The following is a 26,486-nucleotide window of genomic DNA, read 5'->3' as shown; positions in this document are numbered from 1 at the left end:
GTCGTCATGGATTCGCCAAGCACTGAAAGACCTGCACGGGAAATATTTCAAAGGTATGTAGCCTTTCATTCTCTGTTCACCTCAAATAACATGGTTGGCTGTAAAATGACAGAAAATGAACCCCCCCCCCCCCCCCCACGCCCCCTTTTTTGCTCTCAGAACAGCCTCAATTTGTCAGGGCCTGGACTCTACAAGTTTCCAAAAGCGTTCCACAGGGATGCTGGCCCATATTGACTTCAATGCTTCCCACAGTTGGGTCAAGTTGGCTGGATGTCCTTTAGGTGGTGGAACATTCTTGATACTTTTACCAGGTAAGTTGACTGAGAACACATTCTCAATTACAGCATCAACCTGGGGAATAGTTACAGGGGAGATGAATGAGCCAGTTGGAAGCTGGGGATGATCAGGTGGCCATGATGGTATGAAGGTCAGATTGGGAATTTAGCCAGGACACCGGCCTTAACACCCCTACGATAAGTCAAGACAACCATTTAAGGTCCCATCTGAAAGAGGACACCCTACACAGGGAAATGTCCCCAATCACTGCCCTAGTTGCCTCCTACTGGTCCTCTAACACCTCTTCCAGCAGCATCTGGTCTCCCATCAAGGGGCCAACCAGGACCAACTCTGCTTAGCTTCAGAGGCAAGCCAGTAGTGGAGGGTGGTTTGTTGCTGAGTGTGAAAAACCCAGCAAAGTTGCAGTTCTTGACAGAAAACGGTGCACCTAGCTCCTACTACCATAACCCCTACTACCATACCCCATTAAAAGGCTCTTACATGTTTTGTCTTGCCCATGCACCCTCTAAATGGCACACATACACAATCCATCTCTCAATTGTCTCAAGGCTTAAAAATCCTCCTTTAACCTGTCTCCCTCCTTCATCTACACTGATTGAAGTGGATTTAAACATTGACATCAATAAGGGATCATAGCTTTCACCTGGATTCACCTGGTCAGTCTATGTCATGGAAATGTTTTGTATACTTAGTGTATATCCTTCTGTCTAACAATGAATATCAATGTCCTGTGTATTTGCATGTCATTGTGGACGCTACATCAGTCTACATGTCTGAGCTGAGCAGCGTGTAATTTTGTCAGATTATATTAAATATGCAAACATTAAAGGTTTGTGTATCTTGGCCACAATAGTATTTTCATTTGGTAAAAAAAAAGAAAAGTCAATTTCGGTCTATTTCAGCCTATTTCACTCTGGTTGTTGGAGCTATCAGTTGTATGGTGAACATGGGCTACATCAAGCTTTATTTGTCAGTAAATCTGGCTTTGATAATAGCCAGTGCTTACCCAGCCACCAACCTCACTTCACGTCACTGGCGCAATGACGCTGTCCCAATGAAAACGGTGCTGAAATGATAATGTAGTTGAGAACACACAGCAATTGCTTTACATGTATTATAACGGTTGGGTGACTTTGTGAGTTTCACGTAACCACGGCTCTATGAACTAAGCGGTGCATTCAGCTGACTAAATTATTTTTACACCATCGCAGCAGCGCAAAGGATTCAGGGCTGACCACAAATCATTCGGGGCTAAAGCCCCAAAATCCCGATCCTGGTGAGGTCCTTGCCTGTGGGAAAGGATTAAGGTTTCAGCCTTTCTATTCCTCTATACAGAATTCCCCCTTCAAAAGCATTCCATGCATAACAAAACAGAATGTACTATGTCCCTCTGCTCTCTCGCTCCTTTCTCTCAATTCTCCCTCTCAGTCTCTTACCCCCCCACCCCCCCTTACATACACACACGCATGCATACGCAACCGGATGTCTTTTCAACACCTTTTCCCCACTAGGTAGGAATCAAAGTGACTAGGACCTGGAGAGCAGCTTCATATCCAAGTAGATGTATTTACTTGACTTTGGTCACAAAGACCAGAAAAGTATTCACTTATGTTGAGGCAAAACCAACAATATTGCCTCTATATGGAACACTCTAACATACCACGAAGAGAAAAGATGCAGTAGTCTTTAGGGTTATTTTTTTTAATTTATTTTTATTGTGCAGCAAAAACACATGATTGATAACATCATGTCTCTGGTCGTTTCGAGCTGATGACATGAGGTACATTTTTTATCAAAATGGTGTTAAATCGCTATCAGAAAACAACCTATGGCTTAATAGGTAAACATGCCATTTACAAAAATCTGTTTTCAATTTGTACAAAAGCTTTATAAATATATATATATATAAGGGCCATCAACGGCCTAATGGGGGATAGTCTCTTTTAATGAAACAGCTTAAAAAGGAGTTATAAAGGTGTTTTAAACTAGTTATAACAACTTTCTAACATCAGGTTGGTTGTTATGTCACCAGGTTCAATCAATGCTTTCTACTAGCTCCCTGAAGGACCCATTTGGATAATAGTATTTAAATTTTCAAAATGGACAGACAAATAAAAAAAGATACAGTCAGAATTAAAGTAAAACTCAGACGAAATAATCAGATATTTTTGTCTGTAGCATGAGGTATAGTGAAGGAAACAGGAGCTCTATTTTTTACGTTTTCTTTTTTTCTTTTTTGGAATAGAGCAGAAATCATAAAACATAGTAAGAAAAATCGGATCGCATACCAATACACTACAAATGACAATGTCAATAATATCATAATTTTCTATGAGAAATTCTATTACATGGCAGTATATTGACATTTAACTATTACAAATATCCACAAAATAGCAGCAAACACTTTGAGAAAAAAAAGATGGTTTTTCTTTTCATTTTCGTTTCATTTAAAGTCATGAAACTTTGCTGGGAATATTCCTCCATAGCAGCTTGTTGTTAGGAGTGTTAACAAAAAAAAAATCTGTCACTGTACAATCAAACCGTTTGCCCACATACCTTATGCCCCCCATCACTCCCCTCGCAACCCCATAGCAACTTCAGTTATTTCTTCCAGCTTCAACAATACGCATCTTTGAATTTGTGCAAAATGATTTAAAAGCCTTTTCAATTTTCATTTGATGACAAGGGAAGATTTGAGACATTCCTCTTTTGAATTCTAGTTTTTCCTTAACATTCAGTACACTAAGCCAATGCAATGATTTCAAAGCAATACTTTGAGTGTAGTTTTACTTCACATGCCTTTCAAAGTAGGGCCAAAATGGTGTATTTTGATTGGATGAAATTACACTTATTTGTAAAAAATGTAATTGCAACTCTGAATTGAATGTTTGGAAATATTTACATATATATGAAATAGCTTCTGTCATCATGAAAAGAGAATATTCTGCAATAAATAGCTCTTAGTGTAACTACAAATTACAAGCCTCAGATGCAATTCAAGCAGTTAGAAAAGTCTGTTATCAACTGTCATGAGGAGAATAGGTAGACAGGTGCCTTCTTGCGTGGATGGGACCACCATTTTTCACCGTCTTTACTACTAAGATGTCGGAAAGATGGGGTCCAGGTATTTTAGCTAGACAAATAGATTAGATGTGCCCAAAACATCCTAATATGTCCTGCCATTCCCACATAACACCATGTTTCGAAACACTCTTCATCCCAGAAGCTGACGTTGTTCCCAAACCATTCCATTATGTTTAGTCATGTCCCATATGGTTCTTCTCAAAATAGGCAGTAAGGAGTTATTGACCCAAAGTGCTTTTTTGATGGAATGGTTTTTAGATAGTAAGACAATTCGATAAAGACTGTGGACTACGTTAGCTTACATAGAGAGAACATACAGGACGGCTAGCTAATTATTCTGTGGCAGAATGCAATGTTGCAAGCATTCAGTATAATATGATCTAGACTTCCTGCAGATATTTTGAAGTAGCTGTACTTCACTGGTTAGGTCGCTGTCTCCGGAAAGCAGTGGGTTAGCGGTTAGGACAGAGGCCTTGGTAATCCACAGACCTCTGATGACAATTGAATAAGGGCTCTATTCAATTAGTATCGCTGAAGCGTTACAGATTGCGCGATCTAAATGTAAAGGTCATTTCCGATTAAGCCGACATACGCAGAGTTTACAGCCAATGCAGTCTCTGCCAATGCGGGAACATTGCCTTTAAATTTCAATCATGTCGTAACGCTGAACTTCCGCGATATGGATTGAATAGAGCCCTAAGTACGCTAAACAAATTAACATTGTACGGTTACATTCTCCGTGAAAAAAAAGAGGAGATTAGAAGACTGATTTTCAAAACAATATCTCAAAGTTGGTTAAATGTTGAGGCAAGCATGGCCACACCAAACTAACCAGGGACAACAAAAACCGCCCCTCCATTAGAAACGGGTTTACCATACCACAAAACGCTTATGTCATCAAACAACTCAGGACTGGCGTTTTACGTGAGAAATTGCAGGTGTATCATGCTCAATCTGTCCAAACAACAACAAAAATACCTAGTTCATTATTCTCTAGTTGTCTATTCTGTTGTACATACAGCACTACATTTCTTTTTTTTTTTTTCTTATTCAAGTTGGTTTTGTCTAAAATACATAATGGGAACCATGCCCGATTGATGCTGCCTCAAACCAGTGAGGGGACAGAGAGCAAGTGTACGCATGAAGCCCTGGCTGATCCCTTACAGCACCTGTTAGGAGCCAGACATGACGTTCAGGCCAGACCCTATGCTACGAGCACAGGGGTGTGAGTAGGTGAGAGCGCGGTCAGCGGGAGTGGTGCTGCTGAGTGTCAATCAGCGCGTTCTCTTCTCTCCCCGAAGCCCAATCCTCCATCCATGGCCTCTGCTTAGTGAGCACCAGAAAAGGCTGTCCAACTCAGATGTTCACATCTCTAACGTCCGTTGGCGTGCACGACAGGTCGACCTCCTCGTCCATGCTCTTGGTGTCCGTGGAAACGGTGTGTTGTTGTGCCTGACGGAGACTGGTCTCCAATAAGGACTCGATCTGTTCTTGACACGCCCGTAGACAATCCTGCATAGGGGGGGAGAGAGAGGCATTGTTAGTGATGACATAAGGACTAGTGTTGGATCGTCACTCAGCAACAAGGACCACTTACAGTCATGGACATTTGTCTAACAGGTGTCTTTTTTGCCTGCCTTCTGAAATAAATCTTCTAACGATCGGTAACAACCTGAAAACATATGCAGTATTAGAAGGGTATGACCATGGTACCAATGGTATACTGTGTAGGCTTTAAGGAGCGGCGACAACACACGGAACAGCAGAGGCAGAGTTGCACTCTAGTGGGAAGGGCTGTGACTGTGTGAGGATTAGGTGGAAGAGAATACATCCAGAAAGACTGGAAACCAAATCTCCTAGCACCAATTCCTGGACCCAAAACAATAGGAGCAAAAGCAATTCATTGGGCGAAGGATAAGAGGGGCAGACCCTCAGTCAGGTGGTGGAAGGAGAGCCCTAGGGACCTCATTCTAATGATTACGGTATTACCTGGATCAAAGAGACCTGTAGAAACTAGAGCCAGACCAGTGGGTGAGGAAGGTTTCAGAAGTTATTCTATTACTACACAAAACTTAGATATTATCCTTTGATTAAAATAATAACAATACACGGAACAAAAATATATACGCAAGATGTAAAGTGTTGGTCCCATGTTTCTTGATCTGAAATAAAAGATCCCCGAAATGTTCCGTACGCACAAAAAGCTTATTTCTCTCAAATGTTGTGCACAAATTTGTTTACATCCCTGTTAGTGAGTATTTTTCCCTTTGCCAAGAAAATCCATCCACCTGACAGGTGTGGCATATCAAGAAGCTGATTAAACAGCATGATCATTACACAGGTGCACCTTGTGCTGGGGACAATAAAAGGTCACTCTAAACTGTGAAACTTAGTCACAAAACACAATGCCACAGATGTCTAAAGTTTTGAGGGAGTGTGCAATTGGCATGCTGACTGCAGGAATGTTCACCAGAGCTGTTGCCAGTGAATTGCATGTTCATTTTTCTACCATAAGCCGCCTCCAATGTTGTTTTAGAGAATTTGGCAGTACGTCCACCCGGCCTCACAACCGTAGACCACGTGTATGGCGTTGTGTGGGTGAGCGGCTTGCTGATGTCAAAGTTGTGAACAAAGTGCCCCATGGTGGTGGGTGGGGTTATGGTATGGGCAGGCATGAGCTATGGACAATGAAAACAATTGCATTTTATCGATGGCAATTTGAATGCACAGAAGTACTTTGACAAGACCCTGAGGCCCATTTTGTTAAGGTATCTGTAACTAACAGATGCATATCTGTATTCCCAGGAATGTGAAATCCATAGATTAGGGCCAAATGAATTTATTTCATTTGACTGATTTCCTCATATGAATGTGTAACTCAGTAAAACTTTTGAAATTGATGCACATTGCGTTTATATTTTAGTTCAATATAATAATAATAATCATAATAATAATGATACTAATAATAATTTTGGACATTCCTTTGAAATAATGAGAGATTACAGTGCCTTGCAAAAGTATTCATCCCCTTTGCTATTAAGCCCCTAAATAAGATCTGGTGCAACCAATTACCTTCAGAAATCACATTATTAGTTATATTGCACACAGGTGGGCTTTATTTAAGTGTCACATGATTGGTCACATGATCTCAGTATATATACACCTATTCTGAAAGGTCCGAGAGTCTGCAACAACACTAAGCAAGGGGTACCAACAAGAAAGCAGCACCATGAATGAACTCTCCAAACAGGTCAGGGACAAAGTTGTGGAGAAGTACAGATCAGGGTTGGGTTATAAAAAAATATCAGAAACTTTGAACATCCCATGGAGCACCATTAAATCCATTATTAATAAATGGAAAGAATATGGCACCACAACAAACCTGCCAAGAGAGGGCCGCCCACCAAAACTCACAGACCGAGCAAGGAGGGCATTAATCAGAGGCAACAAAGACCAAAGCAGAGATCGGAGTATCTGTCCATAGGACCACTTTAAGCCATACACTCCACAGAGCTGGGCTTTACGGAAGAGTGGCCAGAAAAAAGCCATTGCTGAAAGAAAAAAATAAGCAAACATGTTTGGTGTTCCCCAAAAGGCATGTTAGAGACCCCCAAAACATATGGAATAAGGTACTCTGGTTAGATGAGACTAAAATTTAGCTTTTTGGCCATCAAGGAAAACACTATGTCTGGCGCAAACCCAACACCTCTCATCACCCCGAGAACACCACCAACAGCATCATGCGGTGGGGATGTTTTTCATCGGCAGGGACAGGGAAACTGGTCAGAATTTAAGGAACGATGGATGGCGCTAAAACAGTTTCTTGAGGGAAACCTGTTTCAGTCTTCCAGAGATTTGAGACTGGGACAGAGGTTCACCTTCCAGCAGGACAATGACCCTAAGCATACTACTAAATCAAGACTTGAGTGGTTTAAGGGAAAACCTTTAAATGGTTTGGAATGGCCTAGTCAAAGCCCAGACCTCAATCAAATTGAGAATCTGTGGTATGACTTAAAGATTGCTGTACTGCAGCCGAACCCATCCAACTTGAAGGAGCTGGAGCAGTTTTGCCTTGAATGGGCAAAAATCCCAGTGGCTAGATGTGCCAAGCTTATAGAGACATACCCCAAGAGACTTGCAGCTGTAATTGCTGCAAAAGGTGGCGCCACAAAGTATTGACTTTAGTTGGGTGAATAGTTATGCACGCTCAAGTGTTCTGTTTTTTTGTCTTATTTCTTGTTTGTATCACATCAAAAAATATTTTGCATCTTCAAAGTGCGTAACTAGCGTAAATCAAATGACACAACCCCCCCAAAAATCTATTTTAATTCCAGGTTGTAAGGCAACAAAATAGGAAAAATGCCAAGGGGTGTGAATACTTCGCACGCCACTGTATGTACTAAAATATGACATTAGGACTGAGTTGTGTCCTGTGTTTGTCATGCAAATATACACAACTGACTTTGTAGTTGCGAGGAAAGTGCATTTATTCATGGTGCCTCTTTCTTTTTTCTTCCTCTTTTCCTTTTGGACTGCACAAGAGCCTGGCCTCCTGTGTCATTGACAAAGGGGACAACGAGCGAGAACTTTTGCACGTCGTCGTCGACTGCACCGGAGTGAGGGACTGTTCGCTCGCCTCTCATTTCCTGACCCATTCAGAGACAGGGTTTATGACCTGGCTACCTGCTGCTCTACATCCCCTGTCTCTCAGATCTCTCTCTCTCTCCTCTAGCGCTGAGTGATTAGTACTTTTTGAGGTCGGTTCGGGTTTGATTATTTTAAAAAAAAGACAAAATTGACTCCGGTTTCGCTTATTTAAAAAAAAACATTAAATGCAACATGCATTATGGGAGTTGAATGCTGTAACACAGAATATTTTTTAATAAAAAAATCCCATGATGGTAGTGATTGCCCATTACATCACTTATTAACCATCATTTATTCACGTTACTTTAACAAAATATTTCAGCTGTTGTGTATATTACAATTGTTATATTTGATGACTTTACTACTTCATTCCAAGTCATCGTCTCATCTCCATGGAGCTGCTGCCCATGCTGTCTTACAAGATCACTATTTTAGTAGTTCTTCAAAGTAAATAAGGCACACTTTTATGATTGCTGAATACCATCTAACAATCACTTAGATCATGCACTTTCAGGTAGAGATACCATGCGAAGTAACTGCTCTCTATCCTTCTCAATAACACATTCTTCGGGCTCTTTTACATAGCAGGTATAGCAGACATGAGTCAGTCATGGTCACATGATGAGGTAACCCTGCCTACGAACTTCAAAACCCGTGTCTGCCCTCGGCCCAAGAGGGAATTTCCTCTTGCTCTAATGGTCTAAGACGTTGGTTGCTCCCGTGGGAGACCCGGGTAACTGATACTTCGGGTTAATGCTCAGGACTACTCCTCTCTTGTTCTACTGTCACCCCCTCTCCCCCACGAGTCAATAGCAATCTGATCAATAAAAGGCTGGAAATCTGTGGAAGATGAAAGACGGCCATTCATTCCATTGCAAAGCGAGGCAGAATGGTTGCACCTTTACTATATTAGGCTCTCTAGTCACATTTCTAAACTGTATGTTTAAATTCAACATTTTTGCATGAGACTTGGTTGTCCTTGCATACCGGGTCACTTCTGATGACTTGAGACAGGAAGTCAGTGAGTTGCTGGGATGAAAGTGCATCGTCCATGCTCTTCAGATTCAGCCCCTGGACAGCAGCCGCCACACTGCCCGCTGCGATCATTGACGGAGGGTTGGCAATGAATTTGACTTCTGGTGGAGAGAAAAGGAAAGGAGAGAAAGAGAGAGAAGGAGAGAGAGAGAGAGAGAGAGAGAGAGGGAGGAGGAAGAGCGAGAGGCAACAGGTCAAATTCCCGAAGCAAGGCATTTGATCCACAAATAATTCACACAACAACCTTGTTAATGGGGCAGCTCAGGCCATTGACACGGGTGCGACAACAAAAGAGAGATGACACCCTGGCAGTGAGGGATGAGGCGGAGGTGTGGAGGAGGGAGAGAGGGTTGAGAGGAGGGAGGTGGGACGAGGGGGATGGGGCAGCGTAATGTGGCACAGCCAGATAATGGCAAGACAGAGAGGAGAGAGACACTGTGCATCCAACAGAATCAGAACAGAGGCACCATGCTGACATGTGGCAGTATGCCCTGACTGCTACTGAGGAGCTATGCTGTAGGTCCCAGTCACACTGTCCCCTCCCCCATTACACTCCTATAGCCGTCACCCCCTCCTACTCTTTCTATCCTCGTCTCTCTAGCCTCACATTTGCATACATACAAAACTTTGTCAAGAGCAAGGAGGAGCAGATACAACAAATGACATAATCAAATAAGAGGTAAGACATATTGCTGGAATCTGATGTTGGTGATAAACGATCTATTCAGCCAAAGAACTGCTTGATAATCACACAGAGAGAAAGAGACAAGCTCATGAAATGCAGATGTATTCTCCCCAGACCCTCTTCTACCCCCTCCACCTCAAGCCCAAACCCCCTTTCCCCTTCTCGACAGCCTCAGTATGCAATAAATCACTCTTCAACTCGCTTGGCTTGGACCCCTCTCTGGAAAGATCATGTCTCACTTCCTCTTTTCAAGTGCTTAGAGAGACAATAAATCTACTCCAGGCAGGGGCGCTCACACACGCACCATATGTGCACGCACGCACGCACGCACGCACACACACACACACACACACACACACACAGAGGGGCTCCTCAGACGAGGCACATTGTGTGAAACAACAGGTCTAATCACCAGGCTCAGACCATTAATTTTACCATATTAATTAGGGGGCCTCTCAGTCTAGGAGACGAGCCCCCTTTACCCCCCCCCCCCAACCCAATGGGTATGGGGCTGGGGCATCATTGTGAGTGAGCTCCCATTGCAAGGGCCTGCACCACAGAGAGCTTAGAGAGGAGGATGGAGGAAGAGCGCTGCGAGATTAATTGAACTCGCATAAAGGCAAGCCAGAGAGCCATTATCCAGGCCCATATCCCCACTAGATCTACCCAATCCTAGCCTCCCTATAAAAGAGAAAGGAAATAAATGCTTGCAACCCTCAAGATGAATGCAGGAATGCCAGCCAGCAGCTGCTCGCAAGGAGAAATACAAGGCAAGAGACTCCGCCGTCTCTGGAAAAAAAGGAAGATATAAAAGGGGATACATTTCTTCTATGCTGGCAAGATGAAGGAAGTAAATGAATGTCACAAAGGTATATCAAAGAGTGTAAAAACACACCCCTGATAACCGACAATGTGGCAGCAGGTCAGAACTCGTTAAGTGCCTTGAGCTATTACTCAACACAAATAAGCACATACAGGATCTTCAACATGCTTTCACACACACTCCCTTGTCATTCCCTCCCTACCTTATTCTGTTTGCCTGTTCTTTTAATACAATCGGAGTTAACTACTGTAAGTGAACATTTGTTAAAAGTGTTCTTATTGAGTCACTCTTAATTCCCTTCCAAGAGAGAGGCCAGGACCTTTTTATCTCCATGCCACCAAGAGTGCACAACAGAACAAGACAGAGCCTAGGCCAATAGGCCCATTCAATCTATTCAATTAAGCACTAACTTCAAACAGCGCGTTGAGATAAGTCTCCCCCCTGACCTACCACAAGACAGAGGGGCTTACTCTAACACAAATCAAATGTTGTTGAGGGAAAGCAGTGCAGGTCGGAAACCTATAGAGCAGGACTTCTCTTCAATATAACCTTAAGTAAAACTGTCTGCTATTGGCTTCAGGCCTTCTTTTGTGCCGGCTTCTGCTTCAGCTCAGTCCAAAGGGTAGACATTAGACAGTGTAACAGCAGCTACGTCAAAGTATATTCCGAAGCATCTGATGCTCAGATGTCAGACAGCTTCGCAGGGCCCGTTCACAAACGAACACAACTTTTCTGGAATGTGTCCAGCTTGCGTTGTATTTACCAGAACTGTCTACACCAAAACCCAAACCTCGTCACTTCACCAAACGCCAAGTCCAGTGGTTCAAATCAAGTTTAGGGCAAAAGAGAACGGCATAACTGTTACACAAGTGCGGGAGTTATCATGCCGTTGACAAACGTCAACTCAACCGCTTGCCTTTGGAAACCCCTCTTCACAGTAGTAATACACATCGGCACATCTGAAACCCAGGGGACATGTAGGACTACAACCTCCTTTTAAGTTAACAGCATTAAACAGCAACAGAAGAGCAGTCAGCAGTGTAACAACAGACAGGTGGTGGTGGGACTCCAGTACATACCTGTAGCACAGAGGGCCACAAATGTCTGGGCATGCTTGCACAGGATTTGCTTGGTGTCCTGATGGATGGGTAGCTTGGAGAGGAAGTGGTCTATGAAATCGTGTGGAGTCACTGAGGCCAGATCCCATTTCAGTTTGTTCAATACCAGTAGTTCCATTTGCTGTAGAGGAGATGGGAAGAGAGAGAATACATGTAGTAGGACACCTGCAAGGGTTCAAGAAACCAACACACCACTAGAGGGTGGGCATGCTCCACACAGGCCTATGCTCTACCACCGTGCCAGGGCCATGACAATGACAATCATTGATGTTATGGGAAGTAGGTTTAAGACATTTTGTTACAGAATTTCAGTAATTTTCTTGTTTAAAATTATTTATCTCCCAAAGTTAACTTTGGCTAAACTGAAAAGAATCCACTTATAAGAAATTATAGTTCTTATTATAGTTAAAATATGTAAAAAAACACTAAACTACATTTTACAATAGCTCCTAAACATAATCTACATGTGTTGGTTATAACTGATGAGAACATGATGTAGAGGTCAAATTACCAGCAACTCGCCCGTCCGGATGGAATTGTCTGTGTATATGCACAACTTCTCAGCTGTTAGAGGAATGGTCTCCTTCATTTTAGACGCCAGAAACATGCATGTAGCGCCCAATAACTGTAGCCGAGTCTTCTTCGTGGGTTCAACAGACAAATATCTGTCTAAAAAATTCATAGCTAGGGGAAAAACCTCCTCTTCGCATTTCTGTTCCTCACAGACCTGGAATCAAAAGCGAAACGAGTTAGGCTACACATCCAGTCTATATAGGCTACACATCCAGTCTATAGGCCTATATCTCCATAGGCTACAAAACTATCAAAAATAACAAACAATAACACGAGTCATACACGCATGCATATACATGCATATTATGTGCCTGTAAAGGAGATCTAAGACGTTTTGGATAAATAAATAAAAATGGACAGACATTTCGCTCGTGGACACAAAGGTTGAGCTCTGCAAGGCAAGCGCATGGCTTGCAGAGCCATATTGTAGTTCGCCATATTTTCAAAAAATATTTTTTAATATTTCAAAATTGTTTTAGAATGTAACATTGGCATGTAAACATTATTATGCTTTTCTTTTATCGGACAGAAGTGTCATATTCCGAATATCTAAAATAATAATGTTCAAAATTAACTATATTTGTAAGCCGCTAGAAATTGGACAAGCAGCATGCGCACACATCTCATAACAGCATGCAACTTTAAAAATGTATTTAAAATATAATCTTACACACCACGAAAACGTTTTTACCCTGTTAATGTTAATCAATGTGTCGTCTTACATAATAGGTCACCTTTATTACATTCTCTCAAAAGGAATCGAAGCCATTAACCAATTTTAGAGGCGACCCTTTGAAACGCCCAAAATCGACTTTGATTGTTCGGTTGCTTCAACTCTAAGAACAATTATGTAGCCTAATTTTTCTTTATCAAGCGGCAACTTAACAACAGAAACAAAGTTTCAATTGCATCCGAGGTCGGTGACTAATATGGAAAACAGCTGCGACATGGTTATTACACGTTTTAAACCACAAAGTAGTGCTATAAACCACAAGAAAACAAAGAGGGCGAATACTGGCACTGGTGAGGGCATACAGTACGTGTATATTGACATTAATTAAGAAGGTAATAATACTAAAGTGTAACATTTTGTTCACGTGAATATAATCCGAGGGGAAATTTGGCGTCATTCGCAGCATGTGTCAGGTAAAAATAACGCTCAATGAGTCACACAGACAACCTCGAATTAAGTCCAACGTTTAAGCTATCGCTGGGTGAATAATGTAATAAACACATGACATGAACAACACAGGACAAGCAATCGTTATAGTTGCATGGTAGTAATGTATTTTGCCTATATTTCAAAGGGCATAGACCAGTGACATGATTCAGATAATCGAATGTTATGGATCTGTTAGAAAGTTGTTTTTTTTTGCACAAACCTCCAGCATCCATGTAGAAACAATTCTCCTCATGCAGGGTACAATCTCTTTCTGTACACATTTGAAGTAGTTCGTTGCGGGGAGATAGTTGTCTTCAGCTTTTAGCATAGTCTGCAGAACTCTGTCGTTGAGCAGGTTCGAGTCTTGGTAAGCTCTCCGGATGGTCTCCACTTCACAGCACAGCAACTGGTGTTCCATCCCGGCAGTCGCTCGAGCAATGAGAAAGACAGAGAGACTGAAAGAGAGTCTGAACTATTGCTTCCCCAAAAGTTCCGTGGATGTTGCTTTGCCTCTGTCTGCTGCGACTGCTGTGTCGAAGCTCTCAGGAGGCGTCCAAACTTTGATCCGCTTTCCTCAATAAACTCCCCTCCCCTCCCCTCCGCGCACTGGGGAAATGACGTGACTGTTGTTATGTAGGTTGGTTATGGAGCAGATCAAAGGCAGCTTCGACGTGAGTGAGAGAGAGAGTGAGAGAGAGAGAGAGGCCCAAAAAGAGAGGTCCGCCTCAAAGAAGGGGGCACGTTTTAGAACGCTATTCCACATAAGCTTATAGTCCCTTCCCATCGCCTCCAGCGTATGGGCTATTGGAAGTGGGAGGTCTCAGGTCCGTTTCTGGAGGCAGTAGACTAGGCGAGGGACTGATTGTAGCTACTGCGAGGCACCAGTGGGGGAAGCAGGGATGCTCGGTGGCTGGATTGGAGGACTCATGTAAGCCTTATTGTTCGTGTGGCCTCTTTTTTACCCATGCGCAACAAGGACTTTGCCTAATATTAACTGGGCCTACAAGTACAAGCCTAGTAGCCCCACCCACCCAACAAAAATAAGAAGTAGAGGAAGGAGGAACATGGGCTAATAATAGCGTTATTAGTTGTACAATTGGGTTATTAGTTGTACAATTGTTTTGTATTGCCAGGTATTACTGAACTGTTGGAGCACCCGCGATAACATCTGATAAATATGTGTATGCGACCAATACCGTTTGTTTTGAGTAGGATGATGATGATGATGATTATTATTCTATCTCTGCACACGTGTTCATTGTCATGATAGCAAGGCAAATATTTGTTTTAATTTGTGACCATTAACAAATGTTCTTTGCATATACATACGCCAGCTGTAAAACTCCAATGAAAAGCGCCAAAATAATATCTTGTAACAGGACTATTTGGCTAAATGGCAATAATCAGGACTAGAGAAACTATTCAACTAAATGAAAACCATAGTCAATGACAACTAAAGTAAGAAATAGTATGGAAATCAAAATAGAAAACTTCACACAGCAAAATTGTGATTTACCTTTTACACTGAGAATTACAGTAAAAATATTCAGAGTCCACATGATGTTTACATTTTGGTCATTCAACAGATGCTCTTATGGTAGTGAGTGCATTCATTTTCATACATGTTCCTCGGGTGAATCGAAGCCACGACCCTGGTGTTGCAAGCTTTATGCTCTACCAACTGAATCACACAAGACACCTGCTGATACTATTGTGAATACATAACTACCTTTTGAGTATTCGTATTAATACACTGAACAAACATGTAAACGCAACATGCAACAATTAAAAATATTTGACTGAGTTACAGTTCATGTAAGTAAATCAGTCAATTAGTCATTAGGCCCTAATCTATGGATTTCACATGACTGGCAATACAAATATACATCTGTTGGTCAAAGATACCTTAAAAAATGGTCTTGGATCAGAAAACCAGTCAGTAACTGGTGTGACCACCGTTTGCCTCATGCAGCGTGACACATCTCCTTCACATAGAGTTGATCAGGCTGTTAATTGTGGCCTGTGGAATGTTGTCCCACTCCTCTTCAATGGCTATGCGAAGTTGTTGGATAGTGGCGGGAACTGAAACATGCTGTCGTACATGCTGATGGCGGCGGATGAATGGCATGACAATGGGCCTCAGGATCTCGTCACGGTAGCTCTATGCATTCAAATTACCTTTGATAAAATGCAATTGTGTCCGCTGTCCATAGCTTATGCCCACCGCCACAATGGGACACTCGGTTCACAACGTTGACATCAGCCCACACCAATGCCATACACGCTGTCTACCATCTGCCCTGGTACAGTTGAAACCGGGATTCATCCATGAAGAGCACACTTCTCCAGCGTGCTAATGGCGAACGAAGATGAGCTTTTGCCCACTGAAGTCGGTTAAGATCAGTCAGGTCAAGATCCTGGTGAGGACAACAAGCATGCAGATGAGGTTCCATGAGACGGTTTCTGACATCTTGTGCAGAGATTATTTGTTTGTGCAAACCCCCAGTTTCATCAGCTGACCAACTGGCTGGTTTCAGACTATCCCACATGTGAAGAAACTGGATGTGTAGGTCCTGGGCTGGCGTGGTTACACATGGTCTGCTGTTGTGAGGCCGGTTGGAAGTACTGCCAAATTCTCTAAAACGATGTTGCAAGCGGCTTATGGTAGAGAAAATCATCTGGCAACATTCAATTCTCTGGCAACAGCTCTGGTGGACATGCCTGCAGTCAGCATGCCAATTGCACGCTGCCTCAAAACATGATACATATGTGGCATTGTGTTGTGTGACAAAACTGCACATTTCAGAGTGGCCTTTTATTGCCTCCAACAAAGGGGCACCTGTGTAACGGTAACGCTGTTTATTCAGCTTCTTGATATGCCACACCTGTCAGGTGGATAGATTATTTTGACAAAGGAGAAATGCTCACTAACAGGGATGTCAATAATTTTGTGCACAAATTTGAGAGAAATATGCTTTTTGTGCGAATGGAACATTTCTGGGATCTTTTACTTTAGCTCATGAAACACGGGACCAATGTTGCGTTCATAGAGGGTGAATGGGCAAGACAAAATATGTAAGTCTTTGAACGGGGTGGTGTAGTAAGTGCCAGGTACACCGTGTGAAGAACCGCAATGTTGCTGGGTTTTTTCACGCTCAACAGTTTCCCGTGTTTATCAAGAATGGTCCACCACCCAAAGGACATCCAGCCAATTTGACACATCTGTGGGAAGCACTGGAGTCAATATGGGCCAGCATCCATGTGGAACGTTTTTGGCACCTTGTAGAGTCCATTCCCAGATGAATTGATGCTGTTTTGAAGGCAAAAGGGGTTGCAAATCAATATTAGGAAGGTGTTCCTAATATTTTGTGCACTCAGTGTAAGTTCAGAAATGCAAAATATACACGTACACTGTTTTAACCAGTTTTAACACAATTACAGCCAACGGTATTTTTCAGTGACACTACTTTTGCTGCGTCCATCTTCCGTTTCCACACAGGTGTTCGGAGAGGCAGATAGCTGATTAGCACAGGGGCAGCAAGTAGCCTAGTAGTTAGAGTGTTGGGCCAGTAACCAAAAGGTTGCTGGATCGAATCCCTGAGCTGACAAGGTAAAAATCTGTCGTTATGTCCCTGAACAAGGCAGTTAACCCACTGATCCCCTGAAGGCTGTCATTATAAATAAGAATTTGTTCTCAACTGAATTGCCTCGTTAAATAATAAAATAATAATTGTTCACTCTGTCTTCTGGTTGTTTTGCGTAAACAAGGGATGTCATATGGAAATATGTCTGTGTGGTAACCCTAACCCTAAAAAGGTGTGTAGTAATTTAACCTTTTGTTTTTTTGAAAATGATTTCTAGCTGATATGAAAGATACGCGCAATCAATGCGTGTTCATGTTTAGAGCAAGCTTTGGCGCTTTTAACTAAACTCCCCCTGTCAGAAGATACTATTGTCAATTGGCGCTAAAGCAGTTAGCGTCTATGAATGGGATAGGTTAGGCTACACAGAGGGATTCTTCCTGTTTGGTATGTTCAGGGGAATAGACCAAATGAGGGTAAGACAGTACAATTGAAAGACTACTGTGTACTTCTCTTATTTCACTGTGCCTTCCTGGTCTATTGCCACGTATGAGCAGCAGAGGAGGCATGTGTCTGTGTGACAAAGCTGGCCTAGCCCTGTGTTGGACAGCTTTACTTCAGTTCTTGGAGAGCAGAGTGGGCGAGGTGGAGGTGGCAGGGTAAGGGCAGTTTCGTTTTCCCACATTCCTGCTGCATCCCAGTCTCAGTGGATGGCTTGTTAGAGGCCAGAGACCATTGACGACTACATGGTGTGTGGAAGGAAGACGCGTGGAGAAAGAGAACATTCAGGATGCACAACCAACAATGTGTAATTACGTGATCTATGATCTTTATTCTCCCACTGCCCTGACATCTTCCCCTGCACTCTCTGTGCCATACACATGTAGGTGTGCTTGAGGAATAGCTACTCACTAGCTGCCAGCAGGGCTGGCTGTTTTGAGTTGGCATGGATAACAAAATAAACTAAAATGGAATGTGAAATTATCGTCATTGCCAGTGTTTATGTGAAACAACATCAAAATAACTTCTGTATCAAAGAGCAGCCTTTGGGCTAAATCTTTAGCCATTATCTCAGATCTCCATGTGAATATAAATTCCAGTTCCTTGAAGAAGTCTGAACCTTGACAACTCCATAAATCACACAACATAATGGAAAGTCAATTACATAGGGAGTGGTAGAGTACCATGTAACAGCAATACAAGATTAATGTCCACTACTCTCAGTCTTCTGACCACAACACGGTGACCCCATAGCTGTAAATCAACTATACTTGAAGTGATTCCAAACCCATGGAATCTAGAACTCATAGGAGGGAGTTTGAATTTCTCTCATAACCTCATGACCTATGTCAAAGGTTCCAAATGAAGTAACTATTTAAAGAGAAAGGGAGTGACATTGGCCCGTAAAAGCAACAAAGGCAATTCTATTTTGATGCTAGGATATCTTTGTACAGTATGGCCTGGATCATCTTGGTGGGATCAGGGTTATTTTGGTCCTGTCCTAAGCGTGCTCTTGGTTTACTGGACCCATAGCTCTTCATCTGAATCTTTGTATTAGCACTCGTTGTCTTCATTTTATCAGTGTTTACCATGTTATTCATTATTTGTTATGTTTCTGTTAATAATGTCATTATTCAAATAGGTAGGAATGTCAATGGCTGTTGAAAGCAGAGGACCAAGGTGCAGCGTGGTGAGCGTACATTTTATTTATTGAATCAAAATGACGCCCAACAAAACAATAAACATTACAAAACCAAACCGTGAAGCTCAAAGGCTATGTGCCCTAAACAAAGTCAACCTCCCACCAACACAGGTGGGAAAAAGAGCTACCTAAGTATGGTTCCCAATCAGAGACAACGATAGACAGCTGTCCCTGATTGAGAACCACACCCGGCCAAAACATAGAAATAGAAAATCATAGAAACACAAAACATAGAATGCCCACACCAAACCAAAATAGAGACATAAAAAGGATCTCTAAGGTCAGGGCGTGACAAAGAAGTAATTAGCAATAATGATTAGCAGTCATTAACAATAATTAGGACAAGAGTCTCTGTCAATGCTTACAGGAGGGACTATCATCACACTTTCCCCAGTGCAGTGTTGCTTGTTAAAATTAACTTTTTTTTTTTATTCAAGCCTTAATTAATGACTTGATTATATAGTGAAGTTATGCCATGGCCTGTGGGTGAGAGGTTTAGTAAATACCTTTATGCCTGCTGTAAGTTTCAACTGATCTCTAGGGCTACATTCTCTATCCCATCTCTCTGTATATGCGTCCCAACCTTTTCCCTTTTATAGCGCACTATTTTGGCAAGGGGCAGAGGTGGAAAAAGTACTAAATTGTCATACTTGAGTAAAACTAAAGATACCTTAATAGAATATGACTCAAGTAAAAGTGAAAGTCACCCAGTAAAATACTACTTCTGTTAAAGTCTACAAGTATTTGGTTTTAAATAAGCTTAAGTATCAAAAGTAAAATGCAATTGCTCAAATATATTGAAGTATCAAAAAGTAAAAGTATAAAGCATTTCAAATTCATTATTTTAAGCTAAACAGATAGAAATACAAAGGGAGGGTATATTGCTGTAATCTTTAGAAGTTTACCAGTAAACTACCAGAATGTTGGTAGCTTTGGGTGGGAATTTTATAAGATGACATGTGGTGACCTTTTGGGGTACTTCAGATTATCACAGGTGTCTGTAATTATCTCTGGCCCTCTGTGTGGCCGTATCACAAGTAAAATATATAAAATGATCAAATAATACCAAAAATATGATAACATATTGCAAAATTATCTTTTTTCCCCTTTTATTTATAGCTGGGGGCACACTCCAACACTCAGACATAATTTCCAAATTAAGCATTGGTGTTACGTGAGTCCACAAGATCAGAGGCAGTAGGGATGACCAGGGATGTTCTCTTGATAAGTGTGTGAATTGGACATTTTTCCTTTCATAATGTAACAAGTACTTTTGGATGTCAGGGAAAATGTATGGAGTAAAAAGTACATTATTTTCTTTAGGAATGTAGTGAAGTAAAAGTGAAAGTTGGCAAAAATATATATAGTAAAATAAAATACAGATACCAACTAAAAACTTCTTAAGTAGTACTTTAATGTATTTTTACTTAGGTACACCACTGACCAGGGGCCCATTGGGCTCTTGTCAAAAGTACTGCGCTATATAGGGACTAGGGTGCCATTTTGGATACATCCATGTGATTCATTCCCAAGCCGCCTGTGCCTTTTTGAAGCCCCTGTGCTGGAAATGTTTAATGTTTGTGCTTTGCTAAGAACTCATTTCTGTGTTCTATTCATGTGCTTTTCTAATAACCGTTTTCTGTGTTTATGCAAGTCATAGACTGAAAGAATCCTCAATATCAGTAGCTGCAATTTGGCAGCACGCCCAGACTTGTTTTCAGAACCAATGATATCTCAGTTTCAAGGTCTCAGTTTAGAGAGAAGAAGCCTCGTGAGGTGTTGGTCTGTCACATGTTATGAAACAGTATTGGTCAGTCATATGAATGAAACAAAACGGTAATGATGAATTAATTATGCTAAATCATGCAAATATAACTTGTCTGTGTATAGCTGTATATAGGACAACTGCTGGGACTGCCCCAGCAGAGCTCCTGATTGACATGTGTACTATGGTGCATAGAGTTGGATGGAACCTCTCCAGTGCGGTGAAAATAAAGGGTGATTCATTTAAGATTCACTTTGAGTGTCCCTGGTGATAATTTCCACAACATGGTGGTGAATTTCCACGACACAGCTCTCCTTTCTCCCTGACCAGTGTTTTATGCAGTAATGATGATGAAGATACATTCAGTGCCGGGCAGAAGAAATTGCCCTTTGAGAAAGATCTGGCATTTCTGTCTTTCTGTGAAGATAAAGATGAAGTGAGCGACCTGAAAGCTTGACAAAGTCTGTTATCCTGTGAGGGAGGAGGGCTTGCGTGTCTTTATCCCTCACTCACTGGATCCCTACTCTCAAACCCAGAAGCAAATCTTGTGCGCTTGCTGGGCAGCTAATGGATTTTAGCATTAATGTTAACAATCTGTTATGACTGGATCCCTAATGTGTTTAATCTTGTCAATCAAAATTAATATAATACATTTATAATGCATGTGTGATTGTGCATACATTGCTGAATGACAGAGATTTAGAATTTTCAGCAAATTGAGATATGAGCAAATAAATATTTCCCAATCATTACTAACGGAAAAAACACTATTTTGTGCTCTTGAAGAACAACTACTCAGACAAGTCAAGGCTGTTCCCCGCTCAAATAAAATGTTTTCATAGGCATTCCTTGTCTCCACAAATTTCCAGAAGAAAGTAATGGCGCTGGAGGGAATGGCTGCCGTTTTACGGGCTCCTCATCAACTGTGCCATTTTGTTTGTTTTTTCGCATTGTTTGTAACTCATTTTGTACATAATGTTGCTGCTACCGTCTCTTATGACCGAAAAGATCTTCTGGACATCAGAACAGCGATTACTTGAATTGGATGAAGATTGGATGAAGATTTTTTCTTTAATAAGTCTGACGCGAAGGATATAATGCTTTGTCGAGACAAGGCCCAAATCCCTATCATCAGCATGGAGAAAAGATGGAGAAAATGAGGGAGGAGGGCGGGGTCACTTGTGAGAATTTGTCGACGAGTAGGTAAACCACCACTACCCTCTGTATTTTTGTCCAACTTGCAATCATTGGAAAACAAACTGGACGATCTACGATTAAGACTATCCTACCAACGGGACATTAAAAACTGTAATATCTTATGTTTCACCGAGACTTGGCTGAACGACGACACGGATCATATAGAGCTGGCTGGCTTCTCCGTGTTTCGGCAGGACAGAGCAGCTATGTCTGGTAAGACAAGGGACAGGGGTGTGTGTCTATTTGTCAATAACTGCTGGTGCGTGATGTATAATATTAAAGAAGTCTCGAATATCTACCAAGAGAGTTCTCATCTATATTATTCGTAGCCATCTATTTACCACCACAAACCGATGCTGGCACTAAGACCGCACTCAATGAGCTGTATAAGGCCATAAGCAAACAAGAAAACGCTCATCCAGAAGCGGCGTTCTTAGTGGCCGGGGACTTTAAAACTTCTTGTCAATAGGGGGGCGCTGTTTTCACTTTGGAAAAAATCATGCCCAAATTAAACGGCCTCATGCTCTTTTATAGATCATACAATATGCATATTATTATTACTATTGGATGGAAAACACTCTCAAGTTTCTAAAACTGTTTGAATTATATCTGTGAGTAAAACAGAACTCATTTTGCAGCAAACTTCCATACAGGGGGCCTCCCGGGTGGCGCAGTGGTCTAGGGCACTGCATCGCAGTGCTAACTGCGCCACCAGAGTCTCTGGGTTCGCGCCCAGGCTCTGTCGCAGCCGGCCGCGACCGGGAGGTCCGTGGGGCGACGCACAATTGGCATAGCGTCGTCCGGGTTAGGGAGGGTTTGGCCGGTAGGGATATCCTTGTCTCATCGCGCTCCAGCGACTCCTGTGGCGGGCCGGGCGCAGTGCGCGCTAACCAAGGGGGCCAGGTACACGGTGTTTCCTCCGACACATTGGTGCGGCTTGCTTCCGGGTTGGAGGCGCGCTGTGTTAAGAAGCAGTGCGGCTTGGTTGGGTTGTGCTTCGGAGGACGCATGGCTTTCAACCTTCGTCTCTCCCGAGCCCGTACGGGAGTTGTAGCGATGAGACAAGATAGTAATTACTAGCGATTGGATACCACGAAAATTGGGGAGAAAATGGAATTAAAAAAACAAAAAAATAAATAAAATAAAACTTCCATACAGGAAGTGAAAAATCTGAAAACGAGGCTCTGTTTCAGGGCCTGCCTATTCAACTGGCTTTTATTTATCGATATGCATGCACTTCATACGCCTTCCACTAGATCTCAACAGGCAGTGGAAGGTGGAATGGGGTGTCTAGCTTGATCTGAGGCCGAACAAGAGCTTTTGGAGTGATAGGTCCGGAATTATCTTTGTCTTCTCAGGCGAGCGGCGGAGCTCGACATTGGCTTCTGAAAAGCGTTCGGTTTACACGGCGAATATCTCCGTCTCTGATTTTATTTGATACATATGATAATAACATCATAAAGTAGGTTTTTTCAACCGAGTTTTATCAGTTTATTCAACGTTTATTGGGACTTTTGGAGTTTTCCGTTCTTTGCGTCAAGAGAGGATGGGAATGTTAGCAACCTTGGCTAGCATTGTGGCGCAAATTCGACAGAAGAAATGGTCATTCTAAAACCAAACAACGATTTATTCTTATCTTTCATTTGCCATACAACAAGTATTTTTATGTAAAGTTTATGATGAGTTCTTTGGTCAGATTAGGTGAGTGTCCAAAATATCTCCAGAGATTCTGGTGAATCAATGCTACGTATTCACAATGTATAATCAGGATTTGTAGCTCTAAATATGCACATTTTCGAACAAAACATAATTGTATTGTATAACATGATGTTATAAGACTGTCATCTGATGAATTTGTTCAAGGTTAGTGATTAATTTTATCTCTATTTTGTCGGTTTTGTGCAAGCTATTTTTTTGCGGGGAGTAAATTGCGTTGTGTGTTTGGCTACTGAAGTGAGTTAATAGAAATATATAATAGAAATATATATTGTGTTTTCGCTGTAAAACACTTAAAAAATCGGAAATATTGTCTGGATTCACAAGATGTTATCTTTCATTTGCTGCATTGGACTTGTGATTTCACGAAAATTATATTATATGATATCCCTGTCCCGTTCGGCTATGCTAGTTAGCTTTTTTGATGAGGAGGATCCCGGATCCGGGATGGGTATTAAGTAAAGGTTATTAATGTAGCCAAACTTATATTCGATTTCTACCAGCATGTCACATGTACAACCAGAGGGAAACAATCTCTAGACCACCTTCACTCCACATGCATACAAAGCTCTCCCTCGCCCTCCATTTGGTAAATCTGACCATAGTTCTATCCTCCTGATTCCTGCTTACAAGCAAAAACTAAAGCAGGAAGTACCAGTGACTCACTCATTATGGAAGTGGTCAGATGACGCTTATGCTACACTACAGGACTGTTTTGCTAGCATAAACTGGAATATGTTCAAGGATTCATCCAATGGCATTGAGGAATATTGTACCTCAGGCACCGGCTTCATCAATAAGTGCATCGACGACATCTTTCCCACAGTGACCGTACGTACATTTCCCAACCAGAAGCCATGGATTACAGGCGACATCTGCACCGAGCTAAAGGCTAGAGCTGCCGCTTTCAAGGAGCGTGACTCTAATCCGGACGCTTATAAGAAATCCCGCTATGCCCTCATACGAACCATCAAACAGGCAAAGTGTCAATACAGAACCAAGAATGAATCCTACTACACCGGCTCTGGCACTCATCAGATGTGGCAGGCCTTGAAAACTATTTCGGACTACAAAGGGAAACCCAGCCGCGAGCTGCCCAATGACACGAGCCTACCAGACAAGCTAAATGCCCTTTATGCTCGCTTTGAGGCAAGAAACACTGATGCATGCATGAGCGCACTAGCTGGAACACTAGACCCACTCCTAATCGCATAACGCCTCAACAGATCCACCTATGACACAATATCAATCGCACTCCACACTGCCCTTTCCCACCTGGTCAAAGGGAGTGCCTATGTGAGAACGCTGTTCATTGACTACAGCTCAGCGTTCAACACCATAGTGCCCACAAAGCTCATCACTAAGCTAAGGACCCTGGGACTAAACACTGGAACTGGATCCTGGACTTCCTTATGGGCCGCACCCAGTCGGTTATTGTAGGCAACAACACATCTGCCACGCTGATCCTCAACACTGAGGCCCCTCAGAGGGTGCGTGCTTAGTCCCCTCCTGTACTCCCTGTTCACACACGACTGTGTGGCCAAGCACGACTCCAACACCATCTATAAGTTTGCTGATCAACATCTGACCATAAGGCACTACAGCGGGTAGTGCATACGGCCCAGCACATCACTGGGGCCAAGCTTCCTGACACCCAGGACCTATATACTAGGCAGTGTCAGAGAAAGGCCCAAAAAACTGTTCTCTCTGCTATCGCATGGCTAGCGGTATTGGAGTGCCAAGTCTAGGACCAAAAGGCTCCTTAACAGTTTCTACCCACAAGCCATGAGACTGCTGAACAACTCCTGGACTATTTACATTGTCCCCCCCACTCGCTGTTTATTATCTATGCATACTTACTTCACAAATTACCTCGACTAACCTGTACCCCCGCACATTAACTCGGTACCGGTACCCCCTGTATATAGCCTCGTTATTGTTATGTACATTTCTTGTTACTTTTTGATAGATTTTTTTTTTTTTTTTTTTTACTTTAGTTTGTTCAGTAAATATTTGATTAACTCTAATTCTTGAACTGCATTGTTGGTTAAGGGCTTGCAAGTAAGCATTTCACGGTATGGTCTCCACCTGTTGTATTCGGCGCATGTGACAAATAACATTTGATTTCATTTGATTTGATTTGAAGTCCAGTATGATTTCAGAGGTATTGCAATCTGACAGTCAAGCGCCGAATAACCCAAACACAGAGCACTGCCTGCAGTAAAACCCCATTGAGGAAATTCACCATTGAAAAAGCCAGGCAGCACACCTCCACTGGGAATCCTCCCCTGAAGCACATCAGTGAGGAAAACAAGTCCTTTCAAGCAGGGGACCCTAGATTATGAGCTGTTTACACAGGGTCATCTCTCACCAGGGACGGATGTGCTGCAGTCAAATCTGGGTTCAAGTAGTGTTTGAAATTATTTCAGATACTTTAACTGGTCTTGATTGAGCTTGCCTGTTAAACCAGTAGAAGTGGTCAAAAAGGTGCAAACCTGGCAACATCTAGTATTCCAGGCAGGCTTAAGCAAACACTCAAAGTATTTGAAAGATTCCTACTCGTTTTTGAATCCAGGGCTGACTGCAGTAGTGCTTCAGGACCTCTGACTGAGGGGGTAGAGGGGCAGCAGGGGGAGTATAGGGGGACCAGGGGCAGAGTAGGGGGCAGGGGTGGGGGTTGTGGTGGTGACTTGTAGGATCATTCACGCCTCTGCTCAGGTTTTGTGAGATGCACTGGTGACAGACACTTATGGTGTCAGCATGCCTCAGTCCGGCTGGTGCCTTGCCGAACTCAGCTAGCCGAACCAAACGAGTGTGCTCGTTTGGGCATATGGCCCTTAAAAAAATCTTCACTTGAAAAATGAGAAAAAAGTGGCAATAGTACTGTTTGTCCATTTTGAGACACGGTAGCCAGTATTTCCTCAAAATAGTAAGAATTAATCGAAGATAACTCAAGAAGTCTGTCATTAATTTTGATGATTTTAGTTGCTCAATTTTACATCTAACTAAATGTTTTGTGCAGTATTTTTCACTGGAAACATTTGCATGAAAATGAGTCGTCTCTCATTGAATGACGACAAAGACTTCCCTACAGTTGACCA

At 42.3% G+C, this 26,486-nt stretch overlaps 1 protein-coding gene across 1 annotated transcript; it reads right to left on the bottom strand.

Moving 5' to 3' along the window:
* Positions 1–1,989: 1,989 nt before the first annotated feature.
* Positions 1,990–14,056, bottom strand: LOC129866689 (G1/S-specific cyclin-D1-like). Its single transcript, XM_055939495.1, has 5 exons — positions 13,645–14,056; positions 12,201–12,416; positions 11,651–11,810; positions 9,016–9,164; positions 1,990–4,893 (listed from the first exon to the last, which is right to left on the bottom strand). Exons 1-5 carry the CDS (start codon positions 13,840–13,842, stop codon positions 4,738–4,740), a joined length of 879 nt encoding a protein of 292 aa, XP_055795470.1. The 5' UTR covers positions 13,843–14,056; the 3' UTR covers positions 1,990–4,737.
* Between the last annotated feature and the right edge of the window lie 12,430 nt (positions 14,057–26,486).

Source organism: Salvelinus fontinalis, chromosome 12 (genome assembly GCF_029448725.1).
Source record: "Salvelinus fontinalis isolate EN_2023a chromosome 12, ASM2944872v1, whole genome shotgun sequence".
Taxonomy (NCBI): domain Eukaryota; kingdom Metazoa; phylum Chordata; class Actinopteri; order Salmoniformes; family Salmonidae; genus Salvelinus; species Salvelinus fontinalis.
Note: the sequence above shows the minus strand (reverse complement) of the source record. Positions and strands in the feature narration are given on the sequence as shown.

Excerpts from the sequence above, each read along its gene's own strand:
- LOC129866689 (XM_055939495.1), bottom strand. The coding sequence starts at position 13,842 with ATGGAACACCAGTTGCTGTGCTGTGAAGTGGAGACCATCCGGAGAGCT. Across the intron at positions 12,417-13,644 it reads TTTCTACATGGATGCTGGAG|GTCTGTGAGGAACAGAAATG; the intron begins GTTTGTGCAAAA and ends TTTTGATTCCAG. Across the intron at positions 11,811-12,200 it reads TCCGGACGGGCGAGTTGCTG|CAAATGGAACTACTGGTATT; the intron begins GTAATTTGACCT and ends TCTCCTCTACAG.